General features: G+C 36.2%; 1 protein-coding gene across 1 annotated transcript in view; it reads left to right on the top strand.

Annotated features, from left to right (window-relative positions):
• The first annotated feature begins 1,236 nt into the window (after positions 1-1,236).
• The window catches only part of LOC131166965 (T-complex protein 1 subunit alpha-like), a 37,085-nt gene continuing 23,544 nt past the window's right edge, over positions 1,237-14,777 (top strand). The window contains exon 1 of the mRNA XM_058125661.1: positions 1,237-1,329. Coding sequence (XP_057981644.1) covers positions 1,243-1,329 — 87 coding nt within the window. The 5' untranslated portion in view covers positions 1,237-1,242. The remainder of the gene's footprint in view (positions 1,330-14,777) is intronic.

Here is a 14,777-nt window from a genome sequence, read left to right as displayed (position 1 = left end):
TAAAATTTAAAAAGAATCCAATTCACCCCCCCTCTTGGGAAATTCCTCATTTCAATTGGTATCAGAGTCTAGTTATAGAAATTCCTAACAAGAAACTATAAAAAGATCTAATGGCAAACATTGGAGTAGCACCCTTTGGTGAAGGACAATCCTCAACCCGTCCACCAATCTTTTGTGGACACAATTACACTTTTTGGAAAAAGAAAATGGAAATATATCTCCAACACATGGATTGGAAAGCTTGGGAAGTTGTTATGGATGGAAATCTTATTCCCACTAAGTTAGTTGATGGAAAACACATTCCAAAAGAAAAGAAAGACATGACAGACTTAGACTATAAAATGCTTCAGATAAATGCAAGTGCTATAAATGCGTTATATTGTGCATTAGATGCTAATGAGTTTAATCGAGTCATGGCTTGCAAAACAGCTAAGGAAATTTGGGATAAGTTAGAAGTAACTTATGAAGGAACCGTCGATGTTAGAGACAATAGGATAGATATGCTAACAAGTGAATATGAAACTTTCAAAATGAATTTTGATGAAACAATATCAAGCATGTACACCAGATTTACCCACATAATAAACTCTTTAAGTGTCTTAGGAAAAACCTATACTACATATGAAATGATCAGGAAAATTCTAAGAGGTCCACCCTCTATTTGGGAACCAAAGGCCACAACTATCACGGAAGGTAGAAACCTTAAGACTATGCAAGCTTAAGATGTTTAGTTTTCACTTTTCTTCACTTTTACCTTAATTCAAACGGAGTATTGATTTTAGATAACCAGCATTCTGTGGTGGAGGGTGGCTAGAAGGTTTAATTTCCACAAATTTCTTCTCAGTGTTAGTTGAAGAGTTTGATATGAAGTTAATTTGTCATGAAGGGTTTTAGCTACTGTATCATTTTATACTTTTGAGGAATTAGTTTATTTATTCCGTCAGATATTAAGTACCACAATGAGAAGATTATTGTATTGGATGCTTCTATATCATAGATGCTGTACATTAAAACATTTATTAATATGTAAAAATAAACACTCATTGCATAGCTTCCTTGTTTATGTTATTTATTTAGAATCCAAATTGTTTCTGTTTTTTGTGGAAGCCAGATATTTTGCCAGGACTTCTGAAGATAATTGTAGTATCTGTTTCATGACTTCAATATGGTCCTTTCAAGTCAGTAATTATTGTTGCATCTGATGCAACCTTCCTGTGCTTGTGTCTTTGCAGAGAAGCTGATATGACCAAAGAGCATATTGAAAAACTTCTGACTGCTGGAGCCAATGTTGTCCTAACTACAAAAGGGATTGATGACATGGCACTCAAGGCAAGCTTCTCTCTAATTTATCATTCTATATGCTATTGGTTATTCTTAGATTTAGAATTATACTATCATGTTGGGTCAGTATCCATTTTCTGCCCTAGGTTGTAATCATATTGCAATCCTTGCAAGGCTATTTTTTGTCTTTTGACTTTCGTTGGAAATATTTGGGATGCACTTCTTGGTGTCATCAGGTCAACTAATTGTTCTACCATATTCTCTATTCAAGAACCTTCCATCTCAGAATTTTAATGAAGGTTTCAACTTACCTAAGGGATTGACTGGGACCATGGTTTTAAATAAAGGCCACGACCGTTACGTAACGCCGTTACATAAAGGTTTTTTGGGTTACCGATACCGTTACACACCGCGAAATCAGTGGGAAGAAAAATCACGGCCGTAGCGGCCGTTACGGACCGCGACTATTACGTAAAGGCCACTACGGCCGTTACGTAACCGCTACAGGACTGTTACACCAAAAAAATATTTTATTTTTTACTTTTTCTTCTCACTTTTTCTCTCTCTTTCATATATCATTCTCAATATACCAAGTGGCAAGAGGGGGAAAAGATTATAATGAGGATGACAATGATACAAAATTTACTTTTTCTTTAAATACTCACAATAGATGCATTAATTAACAATTTCAAAATACTAACTTGTTAGGAATTTTTTTTTTAATAATATTAGTAATGTGATATTTATGTTCTTTATTTTTCAACTTCAACCTTCTGTCTTTTCTAGCTATTTTATATTTATATTATTCGTATGTCTTATGTGTCTAATAGATTAATGGAGTATATAGTGTATTTTATTTTATTAATTCATTTAGCACACATAAGAATTTATCACTGATAAGAACAATGAGAAGTATAAATACGCACACACACGTAATTTTCTATCAATGATGGTTTAAAACAAATGTAAACTTGTTGCCCTTACCAAATAACTTAGTTACTCGAACTAAAGGGTCCAAAATACACTAAAACCCTTTCTAAGAATGGCCAAAAGCTTAAAACATGCAAGTATGCTAATATGCACAAGGTTGTGCGTGCTTCAAAAAAATTCACGGCCGTTACACCCGCTTCCCGCTCTGTAACATCCGCTACTCCTGCTTCCCGTTACACTTGTTACCGTTACGTTACGCTACCCGCTACCGCGATTTAAAACCATGACTGGGACCACTTATGAAGAATGGTTTTCAGGAAAAAGTGCCGATTTTCAGGAAAAAAAAGTGCTGTACTGGAAAAGTGCTTAAAGTCATGAGTAGTGTTTGGTTGTGTTTAACATAAGTGGTCTTTGGATATTCACTTTTATTACCTATATGAATTTATTTTGTTATTTTCATCAATCGTTAATATGTTATAATATATAATAAAATAATACATGACTATTTTTAAATATATTTAAATTAAAAATATTAATATTTTCTAATTAACAATTTAATTAGTAATATGTTAATTATTTTTAATTAACATTTAGATGTTTTCTATAAGGTAGAATAATATAAGATTATTATTAAATTTAAAATAATCTTGTTATTTATATATATTAATAACATATTTCTATCATATTAATTTAGGTTAAAAATAAATTATTAATTAAAAAATATAATTTATTTAATATTAATTTAAATTAAAAGATGGTTCTTCTTTGTTTCAGAATTGAATTATATTTCTTTATTAACTAATATGCCATAGCAAATAATAACATAATATATTATTAATTTTTAAATAGATAGAAATATTAATATTTTCTAATTAAAATGTAATTTATAACTATGTTAATTATTTTTAATAAAATATAAATACTATTACGTAAAATAATTTAATATTATTAGTTTTAACTAACGATAATCTTTTTAATATATTTATAACATATGATTATCACATTAATTTATGATAAAAAATAGTATTAATAACTAATTAAAAAATTTAAATTATTGAATGTTATTTTAAATTAATAGATAGTTCTTTTTAGTCATTGTAGAATTGAATTATATTTCGTCAATAATTAATATGTTATAATAAGCAATAAAATAATATATGATTAAATTTTTATTATATTTTGAATTAAAATATTAATATTTTCTAATTAAAAATTTAATCAATAATTATGTTAATTATTATTTTTAATTACCATTAAAAATTTTTATTAGGTAAAAATAATATATTATTATTTTTAATTAACAATAATATTGTTCTTAATGTATACTTAAAGCATATGATTATTATATTAATTTATGTTGAGATAATATTTTAATTTATTTAATGTTAATTTAATTAATAGATGGTTCTTCTTCATTCTCGAATTGAATTATGTTTCATCAGTAATTAATATACAATACATAATAAAATAATATATGATTATTTTCTAATATATTTTTTAAAATTATAAAATTGTCTCTAAAATTTATTATATTTACAAAACTAACGCTGCCTATGAATAGTGCCACTTATAAGTGGCCAAAAAGCTATCTTTCATTGCTTCTCAAAATTCACTTAAAAATTTCTCAAAAAAATGATTTTGGAAAAGCACTTTTTGTGACAAGTACTTGTTATGGTGCAAGGCAAACATCACTTTTTGTAAAAGTGTTTGCTCTAAGTAATAAGTACTAGAAGCACCTTTTTTTAAGTGCTCCCAAATGGAGGTTAAGTTACTAAAAAATTAGGCTTTTGGTCTATAGTCTCATGTCTAGATTCTGGGGGTACACTTTTGCACGAGGAAAGGTATTAAGACAAGAACACACTCATGGTGCTTGTTGTAGGAATAATATCAATTAAATGCAGATTGTGACTTAACCTGGACAAAACACGGACCTTGATTTTATTTCATTTTTAAATTCCCCAAAGAAATTAATTTTACCCTTGACTTAATTATTGGGGCACATTGTGACTCCTTTGATACCCAATCTAGAAGGCAGGCCCCTTAGTAGTCACCACAGGCGCATCCATGGGCTCTTTAACACAACGCCTTTTGAAAGTTTCCATCATCTAATTATTAAATGCAACCAAAAAAAATACAATTATGCATTAAATCTTAGCTACCAAAATATATAAATATTTAATTACCCATGTTTTCTCTACTGATACTCATGGTTGAGTAGGCATGGATTCATGTCCTTAGGAGTGTCTACACAGACTGAAATTACATCACCCTCTCATAGGCTTCATGATGGAGGAGGTAATAGTCCTACATGGAGTGGGGTCTAGTCTGGATGCCATATTTGTCATTCAAGAAATTTAGGTGATTTTTATATATTTTATTTTCAGTTATTTATTTTAGGAAAGTGTTTTTCTATTTTGACTCCTCTATTTTTAGAGTTGTAATCATGTTAAAAGTTGGTTTTGGAATTTGGAGAAATTGAATAAATGATTTTCAGGGTTTTTACCTGTGAGTTCTTTCGGTCCGTTCTGCACCAATTTGTATTGGAGTTTTGAATGATCATCACCACTGTCACTGCTACCCATCTGGTCTCCAATCTCCATTCTTTGTCAGTACATTCCTCACCCACCTAAATCGCATTTCATCTTTGCATCCTTCTCGCCATCGTCATCATTGTATAGAATTAGTTATTGGTGGTGTTGTATGATTTTACTGTTGTCTAGCTCCACCATTCTTCAAGCTCCAGCCTATTGTCTCCGCTGTTACGAACATGATTCATCACTGGCGAAGCTTGGTCTTAGAAGTTTCTTCGCCAAAATCTTCAATTTTTGTTGAATTTTCTTGTCGAACAGCCTTAACATGTCTCACAGTTGATTGTTGTTGCCAAGGCCCTAGCTGTTGTTTGCCTCTTCTTTGCTTCAAAGACAGCTTGCAGTTTTTGTGGGAGGCAACAGAACAAGTGAAGGGGTTTCTTTCATCAAACCGGTGCCCTAACAATTGAACTAAGCTGCTCTGAATAATCGAACTAACTGGTTTACTTTGACTCAGACTGGTCTAACTTGTTCTGACCGAACTGGACCAAAAGAAGTGATATGAACCAACAAGCTCCGATTGCACAAGATGATTTGCGCATGCCAAGCGGACCCATCACAAGAGCTAGAGCCAAGAAGGTCAAGAGGTCAAGGAGGCTGCGCAAGGACTAATTGAGAAGTTGCTTGAGCAAGAGTCAATGAGGGCCATGGACACTAAAGAAAAGGACTTTCTTGAAGAGCTTAAGATGGTAAATTGTTTAAAGACATGTGAATTTGAAACCTTAAGCCAATAGGGGTTGTTTGGGGAATTTTTATTGTTTTAATTAAAGTATGGGCTAAATAGTGGGCCAATTGTGTCAATTAAACATGGCATGTGACTTGCACATGTTTCATTAAATGACATGGCATGCTTAAGGTTATGTGGGGCTATTTTATTGGCCAGATTGATGTCATAGCCTATTTTTATTGACCGGGCTGATGTCTTGGGTTTCTTTTATTTTCTATAAGTAGCCAACTCTCTGTTGTATTGAAGAAGGGAATATTTTTGGCTAAATACATATCAAAGTGAGGTTTATTTCTCTTTAAGTTCTTCATTGAACTTTCTCCGAACTTATCAAAGGTGCTACCTTTGTGGCGTTCATCTATTAATTTGATATTCTTGGTTTGTGCTTCACATCAAGCAATAGGTCAAGGATCCACTACTATGTCGAATCTTATTTTCGGTTTGCGGTTTTGATAAATCTGATTTGGGGTCTTCGGACGTTCATTCTTGGGGTTCTGCATCAAGAAGCCAAGGAAAGAATAATACGAGGGGAGTTATGGTGGCCAAAGATTAGTTTGAGCTAGTTCAGAAGGTTGTGAATAGTTTTGAAGGATTAGCAGGATCACATAGACGTCCTCATAGAAAAGACTCATGAGGCCCAGGCAGCCATAGGACAAGGGAGCCATAAAACTTTGTAGGGATGTCATAGACCTCAGCAGAAAATTGACCACTGTAATGACCTAACTAGACCCATTGGTAAAGGAGAGGTGGATGCGAATGGTACTTTGGCTCTACCATAGTCACAACTGAGTGAGCACTAGAGTTCCATCCTCATGGTATCTAGCATGCCTCTTGACTCGACTATGGCATTAAACTTACTTTACTTGACTCTCTTGGGTAGATGAATTGGCTGCATGATTGGTTTAATTAACAAGAAAATATTTTTTACTTATAGAGATGTGAGGAATGGGGACAAGGTAAATGTAGCTGTTACTCGTCTAGGGGTATGAAGTTTGCTAATGCATGGGGAATAATATCGATTCACAATGTAGAAACTGCTTGGAAGGGCCTATAACAAGATGGAATTGAACTAAATGGAGTTATTATCCACAAATTTGTGCTTGTTGACTATGATCGGGAGGTATACAATTTGTGCTTGTTAACCTATGAAGCATAGACATGTCTTTGACACGTTGACACAAAATTTTAAAAAATTAGGACATGGAGATTAAAATTATATTTTCATATATATAGTTGTGTTAAAGAAACAAGCATTCAAATATCATTTAATTTGCAGCAGCTAGCAAAAGTTCATAAGTTCTAATTTTAAAACTATGTCCTTTAAACATTAAAAGTTCATATCAATAATGCAAATAACAAATTAGCAATAAATCATGAAAATTGTGTACATGAAAATCAAAAGGCAAGGACCCTAATGTTAGGCCTTTGTTCTTTATTCTTTAATTTGGGAAGCTAAAGATCATTCAAAGATCAAGTCTCTTTCTTGGATCGCTATCCTAGGAAAAATCAATGCTACTTATTTACTTCAGAAACGAAGACCTTACAGGGCCCTGCCTCCTGATGTTTGTGTCCTTTGCTTTAGGAATGGAAAAATTGTTCTCACTTGTTTTTACATTGCCCCTTCTCTTGGGCTTTATGGAATAACTTACTTAGGATTTTTGGTGAAAGTTGGGTGCGCCTAACTTCTTTGGTGAGTTTTTGTACTAATATGTTTGGTGGGAAATAATGTAAATTTCACATTTATAGTTATTCCTAAGAAGGCGAGGTCAAGGAGGGTTAGGGATTTTAGGCCTATCAGTCTGTGACTAATATCGACAGGGTTTTAATTAAGGTCTTGTTCAAGAGGCTTTGAGAGGTTATGGGAGATATGGTGAAAATGGCTTAGTTTGCTTTTATTAAAGAGAAACACATTTTAGATGAGGAGGGGTAAGGAGGGTAAAAAAAAAAAAGGCAGCTCGGTGCACAAAGCTCCCGCATAAGTAGGGTTTGGAGAAGGGGCGGATCACAATGTGTCTATAGTATGCAACTTTCAAATTAGATTTTGAAAAGGCTTATGACATTGTTGAATAATCGGGTAAAATGGAAGACCTAACTTCGATGATAGGTCTCTTCCTCTATTTATAATATATGTCAAGTACAATACCAATGACCATAATACGCTTACTAATTCACACTTATTAATATAACTCTAACGCATAATAATAATGCTATATGACTAAATAACCACTAACGCTCCCCCTCAAGCTGGCGCGTGTTTATCATATGCTTCTAGCTTGTTACAAATGAATTTCACATGAGTACCTCCCAAGGCTTTAGTGAATAAATTGGCAAGCTGAAACTCAAACTTCATGTGGTTGTAATGAGCTTCTATACAAGTTTCTCCTGAATAAAGTGACAATCAATTTCAATGTGCTCTGTTTGCTTATGGAAGATTGGATTGGAGGCAATATGAATAGCAACTCATTTATCACCCACCAACTCCATAGGCTGAGAATGTGAAAAACCTAGTTCCTTCAACATGTTCTTCAACTTAACAGTTTACATGTAGTGTGTGCCATAGCCCTATACTTTGACTCAGCACTTGACTTGGCCGCCATAGTTTGTTTCTTACTTTTCCAAGGCACCAAATTATAATCGAAAAAGACACAGTAGCCAATTGTAGATCTTCGGTTGGAAGGCGACTTGGGCTAATCTGCATCTGTATATCCTTGAATATGAGTGTGGCCCCAATTCTGATATAAGAGACCTGTCCTTAGTGCACCTTTGCGATATCTCAAAATGCAAATTTTTGCATCCTAGTGACTTGTTCTTAGGGAATCGAGAAACTAGCTCACAACACTTGTTGCGAAGGATATATTTGGTTGAGTGACTATAAGATAATTCAATTTCCTAACAAGTCTTCGCTACCATCTTGGGTTAGGCAACAAATCACCCATATTTGTAGTGCCTTATTATTGGGATCCATGGGTGTATCAACAGGTTTGGATCCCAACATTCCCATCTCATCTAAAAGATCAAGACCATACTTCCTTTGTGACAAGACAGTTCTTGCACGAGATCTCGATAGTTCTATACCCAAGAAGTACTTCAATGGTCCAAAATCCTTTGTTTGAAACTTAATTTGTAGGAAATGCTTTAACCTTTAAATACCTTGATCACCATCATCAATAATCACAATATCATCCACATACACTATAAGCAGAATCCTTTTAGATGGAGTATGACGATAAAATTCAAAAATGATCTACTGTACACCGTTGAAGCCAAACTCAAGTATTATAGCATCGAAGCCCAAACCATGCCCTTGGATATTATTTTAAACCATATAGTGCCTTCTTGAGCTGACTCACTAAGCCTCACTCCCCTTAAGCAACAAACCTAGATGGTTACTCCATATAGACCTTCTTTTGAAGATCACCATGTAGGAAAACATTCTTCACGTCTAATTGGTGTAGATGCCAGTGATAGGTGGTGGCTAAGGAGATGAACAAACGTATTGAGGCGAGTTTGGTTACAGGGGAGAACGTGTCTGAATAGTCTAGGCTATACGCCAGAGTATATTCCTTAGCAACAAGGCGGGCCTTCAATGGAACCATCTAGATTAACCTTCACATTGTACACCCAATGACAACCAACCACAGACTTATCAGGAGGAAGACCTACCAAGTCCCAATTATCATTATCTTGTAGAGCATGCATCTCTTCTATCATTGTATTCCTCCACACAGAATGTGACAGAGCTTTAGAAATATATTTTGGAAGAGCAATATAGGACAAAGTACTAACAAAATAGTAATATGAGGGTAACAAGAAATCGAAACAAACAAAATTAGAGATTGATGTTGGGTACAACTCTGTTTACCTTTTCAAACAGCAATGGGCAAATCAACATCTTGGGAAATAGGATCATCTGATGAGGGAACTAAAGGCGTAGAAGTGGAAGCTAGAGAAGGCTCTCCTTACTTTAGTCGCCATGTGTATACCTGCAAATTGATGATCCAAGTGACAAGAAGGATTCAAACTGGATGAAGATGTTGGAGGATTGGGCACAAATATTAGGTTAGGATTTGGAAGACAAAGCAGAGGAAGTGACTCATTAAGGTCAATAGAACTCAAGGAAAGAGAGTAGTATGGAATAGACTCAAAAAAGGTGATATCAGTAGAGAAAGAATCAATTTAAAGTGGGGCTATAATATTGATATCCCTTTTGAGTATAGGAATACCCTAGAAAAATGCATTGATAGCACTAGGATCCAACTTGCTGTTCTTGAAGTTAATTGACGAACAAAAGACACAACCTAATATACGAGGAGGAAGGGAGAACAAAGAAGCCTTAGGGAAGATAATTGAATATGGGATTTTACCACCAAGAATAGAGGGTGTCATTTTATCAATGAGAGAGCAAGCAATGAGCACGACATCACTCCAAAAAACTTTGGGGACATTCATTTGATACAATAGAGTATGAGTGACTTCGAGAATATGTCTATTTTTTCTGTTTTGAAAATCCATTTTGTTGTGGAGTGGGGGCACAAGATGACTGATGGATCACACCAAAATTAGTCATATAGGTACTGAATTGGGTACTGAAGTAGGTACTGAAGTACTCCTAAGCATCATCACTACGAAGCATCTTGATTGGCATATCAAACTGAGTCTTTATTTGAGAATATAAGTCACAAAAGATATTAAACAACTTAGAACGATCTTTCATTAAGTACAACCAAGTCATCTTGTAGTGGTCATCAACAATGTAACAAAGCATTGAAACCCCAATTTCAGCGAGACATGATAATCGGACCCCAAACATTAGAATGGACGAGCATGAAAGGACTATCTGCCCGTTTATTGACTCGGGAAGCAAAGGTAACATAATGATTTTTTGCAAATTGACAGGACTCACACTCAAGACTAGACACAGAACTCGAGTTAGGAACTAGCTGTTTTAATTTGTCCAAGGACGGATGGCCAAGGCAGCAATGGATTTGAAGTGGTGTAATAGTGGCTGTGCAGGCAATGGGAGAAGACAGCGACTCAAACTGCACGTCCTATCCCAATTGTCTTCCTCGTCTTCAAATCTTGAATAATCACAGAATTAGGAAAGAAGGTTACAGAGCAATTTATTGCCTTCGTAAGCGTACTAACTGACATGAGATTGAAAGGAGACTAAAGTCAGAATAAAAAGAGATGGAGTAGGATTTACTATTCCTGTCCCTTTAACTGTAGTTGCAGACCCATCAGCAAAGGTAGCTTGAGGTATATTTTTAGGATATTGGAGGGCAGGAAAGAAGTTAGTTACACTTGTCTCATGGTTAGTAGCAGCAGAGTCAATAATCCAAGGACTAGTGGGAGTGATACCAGATGACATAAAAATTGTAGGATTACCTTTTGAGCAAAAGATGAAACGTGATGAGATGCTTGTTGGGATGTTTGATGCTGTTGGAACCTTGAATACTCTTCCTCAAATAGTTATAGTATGCTGTTCACCTGAACAAATGCCTGATGATGAAAACACACTTTTGGTATTTGAGGATCATGGTTTTAAATCGCGGTAGCGGGTAGCGTAACGTAACGGTAACAGGTGTAACGGGAAGCAGGAGTAGCGGATGTTACATAACGGGAAGCGGGTGTAACGGCCGTGAATATTTTTGAGGCACGCACAACCTTGTGCATATTAGCGTACTTGCATGTTTTAAGCTTTTGGCCATTCTTAGAAAGGGTTTTAGTGTATTTTGGACCCTTTAGTTCGAGTAACTAAGTTATTTGGTAAGGGCAACGAGTTTACATTTGTTTTAAACCATCATTGATAGAAAATTACGTGTGTGCACGTATTTATACTTCTCATTGTTCTTATCTGTGATAAATTCTTATGTGTGCTAAATGAATTAATAAAATAAAATACATTATACACTCCATTAATCTATTAGACACATAAGACATACGAATAATATAAATATAAAATAGTTAGAAAAGAAAGAAGGTTGAAGTTGAAAAATAAAGAACATAAATATCACATTACTAATATTATTAAAAAAAAAAATTCCTAACAAGTTAGTATTTTGAAATTGTTAATTAATGCATCTATTGTGAGTATTTAAAGAAAAAGTAAATTTTGTATCATTGTCATCCTCATTATAATCTTTTCCCCCTCTTGCCACTTGGAATATTGAGAATGATATATGAAAGAGAGAGAAAAAGTGAGAAGAAAAAGTAAAAAATAAAATATTTTTTTGGCGTAACAGTCTTGTAGCGGTTACGTAACGGCCGTAGCGGCCTTTATGTAATGGTCGCGGTCCGTAACGGCCGCTACGGCTGTGATTTTTCTTCCCACCGATTTTGCGGTGTGTAACGGTATCGGTTACCCAAAAAACCTTTACGTAACGGTGTTACGTAACGGTCGCGGCCTTTATTTAAAACCATGTTGAGGATGCCATCCCAACACACACACAACCTCAATACAGCAGCAAATAAAAAATGCACAGCGAACAAAATCTTCTTGGGATTCCAAAAGTGAACTTCTGGACCAACCGAAACAACCACAAGTGAATTTATAGACCACCTGAACCAAACACAAACGAGTCAACTGTTGATTCAACCACAAACAAGTCATCAACAAATAGACATAGCACTGCCACAATCCTACAAAATCAATGTATAAATGCTGCCACTGCTCCAAGAGACATAAACAATTGGACATAGCACTGCCACAGCTCTACAGAATCAATGTATAAATGCTGCTGTTGCTCCAAGAGACTTAAACACATCCTGAAGAAACTAACATGCAGCTCTAAGAGTACCAAACAGGCTCTATATAGTAAAACATCTGAAGTACACATAGAACAACATCCTCCTAGATTTCATGGGCACCATCCCAACACACAACGTTCAACAACCGGAGCAAACCACAAGCACACAATGAAGAAGAAAGATAAAAAACGAATCAAGAACATAGCATGACCATTGTTTCAGGCCTCAATGAACTCTTGTTGACCAACAGCTTCAGGCATTAGCAAGCAATCATTTCCGGAATACTGCGCATAAGCAACTTAAAAAGGGGATACCATTGGATGAAAAATGACAAACAACTTGGTATTATTGTGTGAGGAAGGATTCAAGACATTTGGGAGGAAACCGAAGCAAAATGGCTGCTTAAAACTGCTCATGTGCCAGCACGTGGGTCGGCACTGCCGGCTTTCCCCCAGCATGTGGGGGCCCATGGAGGATCCTCAGGCTATGAAATTTTCAGGTCTGGCAGATCAGCAGGTTCTGGGGCTTGCTCTGTGGTTAGTTTTGCAGAATATGAGGTATTTCTTGAGGTGTTGAAGAGAACAGCATCCAGGATTTTTCTGGCGACTGCAGCTTTTTCTGGCAACTGCTGAAGCTGCTCCCGGATTTTGGTGCTGCTGATGACCCTTCTACTGCAGCAGGTTGTGTGGTATTATGATGTCTAGGGTTTGATTTTGTGGCGGTCATGCAGTTAGGGTTAAAGTCGGATCTTGCTCTGATACCATGTTTGGTAAAATGAAAGACCTAACTTCAATGATAGTTCTCTTCCTTTATTTATAATATATGTTAAGTATTGTTGGAGATGTGATTCATATTTGAGTGGAACGCATGCACTGGGGAAAGCTTAGTGATGCAAAAGAACAAGGAGGCTGGTTGCAGGATCAAACCGTCGACCATTTTAGAGACAATTTGCTCTTAGTATCAAATCGTCGACGGTTTCAGACTGCAAGACTCAGCTCTCGGCATTAAACCGTCTACAATTTCGTTCGGCACAGGTCACAGAATTTGAAATTGGTGATCAATAGATTGGGGGGATTGGATGATTTTCCTCCGGGGATTGGTACAGGGATGATTTAGATGTGTTCTAAGGTTCTTGTACGCTTAGGGTTCGTATTCTATCAATATTTGTAACCCTAAAATGTAAGCTTGACATTGTGATAGTGAGAATTCATTCGCTGCCCCCGTGGACGTATGCACATTTCCGAACCATGTAAATCTTGTGTCTTTGATTATTGATTCTCTTTGCGAGTGATTGCTTGTTCCGTATTGTTCATCATTGAGTGCTTGCATTGCTTGTTCTGGGATTGATTCGAGTTTGTGAGGTCTTCCACTGCGCATTCGCATAAACAAATTGGTATCAGAGCTATTGGTTGCAATGGCTGGGATCTCTTCGGTGAAGTTCGATGTTAATAAGTTTGATGGAACGGGAAATTTCGGACATTGGAAGAGGAGGGTTGAGGACTTGCTGGTGCAGCAAGGTATGGTGAAGGCACTATACGGAAAGAAGCCACAAGACATGGATGACACGAGTTGGAAGGAGCTGGAAGTGAAAGCTATGTCCACTATCAGGCATTGTTTGGTCGATGATGTGATGTATCACGTCATGGATGAGGAATTTCCAGTAGTGGTTTGGCTGAAACTGGAAAGCTGGTACATGTTCAAGTCATTGACGAACAAGTTGTATCTTAAGCAAAAAATATATTGGCTTAAGATGACAGATGGTTCGGACTTGACACAGCCCATCAACACATTCAATCTGATCATTAGTGATCTGAAGTGAGTTAATATGAACTTCGAGGAGGAAGACAAAGCGTTGATGCTACTCAATTCCCTACCGACGTCTCCTACATATGAGAATCTGGTTACAACTCTGACATGGGGGAAAGAAACCCTGGAGTTGTAGGATATCACGAGTGCATTGCTGGGGTTCCATTAAAGGAAGAAGGCCAGCGATGAGAGTTCACATGGTGAAGGGCTCGTGGCGAAGGGGAATCAGGATCGATCCACCTCGAAACTTGCTCCTCCCAGGGTCCTGATTCCCCTTCACCACGAGCCCTTCACCATGTGAACTCTCATCATTGGCTTTTGGAATAGTAACATGCTCCGGGAAGAGGAAGGACGTGTGGTGTTTTAAGTGCGGGAAAAAGGTGCATATAAAACTCGATTGTTTGGAAAGGATGCAGGGGAATGCTGAAAGCAAAGAAGGGTCATCAAACACGGCGAATGTAGTAGAAGAAGGAGACATTGAGAGCGTTTACGGTGATATGCTCTCGGTTTCATCTGGGTCGGATGAGTTTGCAGATTCTTGGATCTTGGACTCAACTGGTGTTCTTATCATATGACACCCAACAAGGATTGTGTTCTAAAATTCCTTTAGTATCTCGTGTTGTCATCTTTCATCGATTTCACCTTTCCCGTTACTTTGTTATTTTGAGTCAACATATACCTATCAACTTTTTTTTTTCATC

Source organism: Malania oleifera, chromosome 10, assembly GCF_029873635.1.
Source record: "Malania oleifera isolate guangnan ecotype guangnan chromosome 10, ASM2987363v1, whole genome shotgun sequence".
NCBI classification, from domain to species: Eukaryota; Viridiplantae; Streptophyta; class Magnoliopsida; order Santalales; family Ximeniaceae; genus Malania; species Malania oleifera.
Note: the sequence above shows the minus strand (reverse complement) of the source record. Positions and strands in the feature narration are given on the sequence as shown.